This window comes from Chaetura pelagica, unplaced genomic scaffold, assembly GCF_000747805.2.
Source record: "Chaetura pelagica isolate M959 unplaced genomic scaffold, ChaPel_1.0 scaffold860, whole genome shotgun sequence".
NCBI classification, from domain to species: Eukaryota; Metazoa; Chordata; class Aves; order Apodiformes; family Apodidae; genus Chaetura; species Chaetura pelagica.
This window is the reverse complement of record NW_009951815.1, coordinates 12,088-15,276: the sequence shown is the minus strand read 5'-3', so window position 1 is coordinate 15,276 and position 3,189 is coordinate 12,088. Positions and strand designations below refer to the sequence as shown.

The following is a 3,189-nucleotide window of genomic DNA, read 5'->3' as shown; positions in this document are numbered from 1 at the left end:
CAGGAATTCTACACTCATCAAACATCATCGCACCCACAGAGGAGAGAAACCCCACACGTGTCCCCAGTGCCAGGGGAGCTGAACGACCCTTCAGCTGCTCCGGGTGAGAGAAGAGGTTTTTCCAGCGAGCACATCTCGTCCGTCACAGCTGGACCCACCTCATGGAGCACCAAGGATGAAGGGGCACAAACAAGGTTATTTTCCAAGCTCTGCCCCACCAGTTATGTTTTGTCCAGCCTCTTGTGGAACATGAAATGGCACCAGCTCAGGAACCCCTTCCTGTGCCATCCATCAGTTTAATTTGAATATTTTTAAATAGAAGGCAAAAAAAGTCTATCAGTGTGACACCCTCCTCAAGGAACAAAGAGGACATGCCAGGATATGGAGAAATACCAAGATATGGAGCATTTTATGGTGACTTTCCTGAGGAAAATGAGGAAACAAAGCGGGATTGGGTCATTCTGAGGTGAAAAATGCCTTTTCCTCTAGGATGCTATTTTGTGGAAATTTAGACCCCAAAATCAGTCCAATTTCTAGCTGTGGTGGCTGGAAAACTGGGGAGAGGTTCAGGATAACCTGAGGTCTGGTAACAATTAGGGTTATTTTTATAAATATAATTCTCAATACAATGATATAAAAAAGTGACAGATAGATCCCATGTTCTTGGGGCGCAAAGGGTAGAGAATCCTTTGGGTGCTGGAAGGTTGGGACCCCTTCCCCAGAATACCCCCTTGTCCCACCCTGGGGTGCAGTGATGCACCAGCCCATGAGGATCATAGTGGATCCCCCATTGAAGTTCCTTCTCAGAGGGTCTGGATGTGGCTGGAGCCCCTCTTAGTCCCAGACTTAGTCCATGGTTCCTCACCCCTGGGATACTGATGGCCTGGATGGAATTACATGTTCCCAGGGTGGCTGAAAAACCTGGGCCAGATCACAGAGAGGTCACACCTTGAGAACATCTGCCTTTACCCCACTCCATGAGTGTGGAAGGGCACAAAAGAGGCATCAGAGAGTGAAAATGGCCAACATGGTGTGAGGGACCAGCCCTCCGGACATACTTTGGGAAATGGTATTGAAACCCTGTTGTAGCCCCTGCTCATATGCATCCCAAAAGGCCTGCTTGGAAGGATGGAAACTGCAAGAATGACCTGAATATGGCCTGGGCCCTGCATAGATGAGATAACGACAATGATCAAGGGGTAGGTCCACTCCAGCTGCTCACACATGTATGGCTCAATCACACTAGGCCTATAAAACAGGGGGCTGCAAGGGTGGGTTTGGGGAGTTTCATCTACACGGACCATGGACACCAACCCTCCCCCGTTGGCTGGACCAACGACGCCGGATACAGGAGGGGTGATTTTCCTCTCCTCTTTATCTCTCTTTATCCCTCTCTTTCTGCCCCCCACCTTCCTCTCACCTTTTCTTCTCATCCCCTTTTCCTTAATTTATATACGCGGGTGCTTTTGTTTAGGTTGCTCAGTATTAACTCCTGCTAGTGTAATAAATGTGTTGTTTGTTACAGACAGACCTTGTGTGTCACTGCACCTTGACCTGATCGAGGGGGATTGGACGGTCGAGCTTTTGCTTGGACCATGATCCATTAACTCTCTCTGGGAAAAGATCAGGTCTGAGAGAAGGATCTTGAGCCCAGCCACACCTGGCTCCTCTCTGAAGGAAGTCTAGAAAGCAAAGGGGTTCGGTCCTAATCTCCCTGGGCTGCCCAGTCTGAGCTGTGACACTACAGGACTGGATCCAGCTCCTCTATTGCAGCAGGAGCTTAGAAAGCAAGAGGGTCCAGTTCTAGCCTTTCTGGGTTATTAAATCTGTGTCAGACCCCACCCCCCAAGTGTGGAGGGGCACAAAAGAAGCAGCGGAGGGTGAAAATTACCAACATGACCCATTTTGAGTCTTTGCAGGTCAATGACATTGTGGGAATTTGGGAGGAGACGTGGAAAGGGAAGGTTGGATCTCACAACAGCACATCTTCTGTCTTAGCTCTCTGTTTTGAATATTGGCATGATGGGAGTTGGGGATTCCTTCCGTGTGGTGGGTTATGGAGGGCCACCACTGTCACCAGGCCTTCTTCTCACTTGGGGTCACCCCATCACATTGTCCTGATTTTAAGGCCAGGACTCAAACTGTGGGGCAGGCAGGTGGAGGGAGGGATGGACAAGAAGGTGCTGTGGCCATGTCCCATGTGGAAGACCTTCCCTGTCCACTCCACACTATCTCAGCATGTTCCCATTGCCCCCACAGCCACGTGATGGAGAAACCAGACACTCCCCCCCACCTGTTGTGCAGCATCTGGGTGAGGTGGCATCTGTTGACACTCAAACCAACACCGTGTACAGCAGCTACTGAAGGTACCAGTAGATACAGAATGGGCAGAGATGTTTAATGTCCACCCTTGTCTCTGCCTTCTCCAGGAATGTCTTCTAGACTTGTGTACCTTGAGGTAGAACCCAAGGAGAAAAAACATGAAGGGATGTGTCTGAGAAGAACAATCAGGGGAAGGCCTTGCTGATGTCAAGGTGTTGCCAGGTGGCTGATACAGTGAGGCCATTCTGAACCATGTCTGAAGACCACAGAGACTGGGAGATCTTCCTGATGAGCAGAACAGAGCCAGCGTTGCCGTAAGATTCCACAAAGGGCCAAAGGATGGGCTGGAGAACCAGAGGTTGTTCAACCTCCATTTGGGAGACAGAGACTGCGTCCAAAAGAACCCCACCTCTGGATCCCACCCCTGGATCACACCTCTGGATCCTCTGGATGCTAAGCCTCTGTCCCCCCTATGCATCCCCCAGTGTCCCCAGAGCACCCTTGCTGCTCCCAGTGCCCTATATGAGGTTATGGGGCGCTATGTGGTGGCCAGAGATGTCCCAGGTGCTCCTGTCACTCCAGTGTCCCTCTGTGCACCCCTCAATGCCTCCCACCCCCATGTCCCCCACAACCACTGAGCTCTGCCTTCACCACTGATCTCATTCGTGAGGTCACTTCCCCTCAAGGTCAGGTGTGATGCCACACAGGTGTGGCCAGCTCCTCCTCCAGCCTGTTTTAGCAAAGGGGAGGTGGGACAGATCCCACCATCCCCAGGACATCCTGGTGGCCCCACGGTGACTCTTGGGCCACCCCTGGAGACACCACAGGACTGCTCCAAGACACCCCCCCCAGGTGACATGGGGACAA

General features: G+C 51.5%; 1 protein-coding gene across 1 annotated transcript in view; it reads left to right on the top strand.

The window, feature by feature from the left end:
- The window catches only part of LOC104398238 (zinc finger protein 79-like), a gene marked incomplete at its 5' end in the record, with an annotated part of 10,357 nt that extends 10,275 nt beyond the window's left edge, over positions 1-82 (top strand). The window contains one exon of the mRNA XM_010008296.1: positions 4-82. Coding sequence (XP_010006598.1) covers positions 4-82 — 79 coding nt within the window. The remainder of the gene's footprint in view (positions 1-3) is intronic.
- Positions 83-3,189: the final 3,107 nt, after the last annotated feature.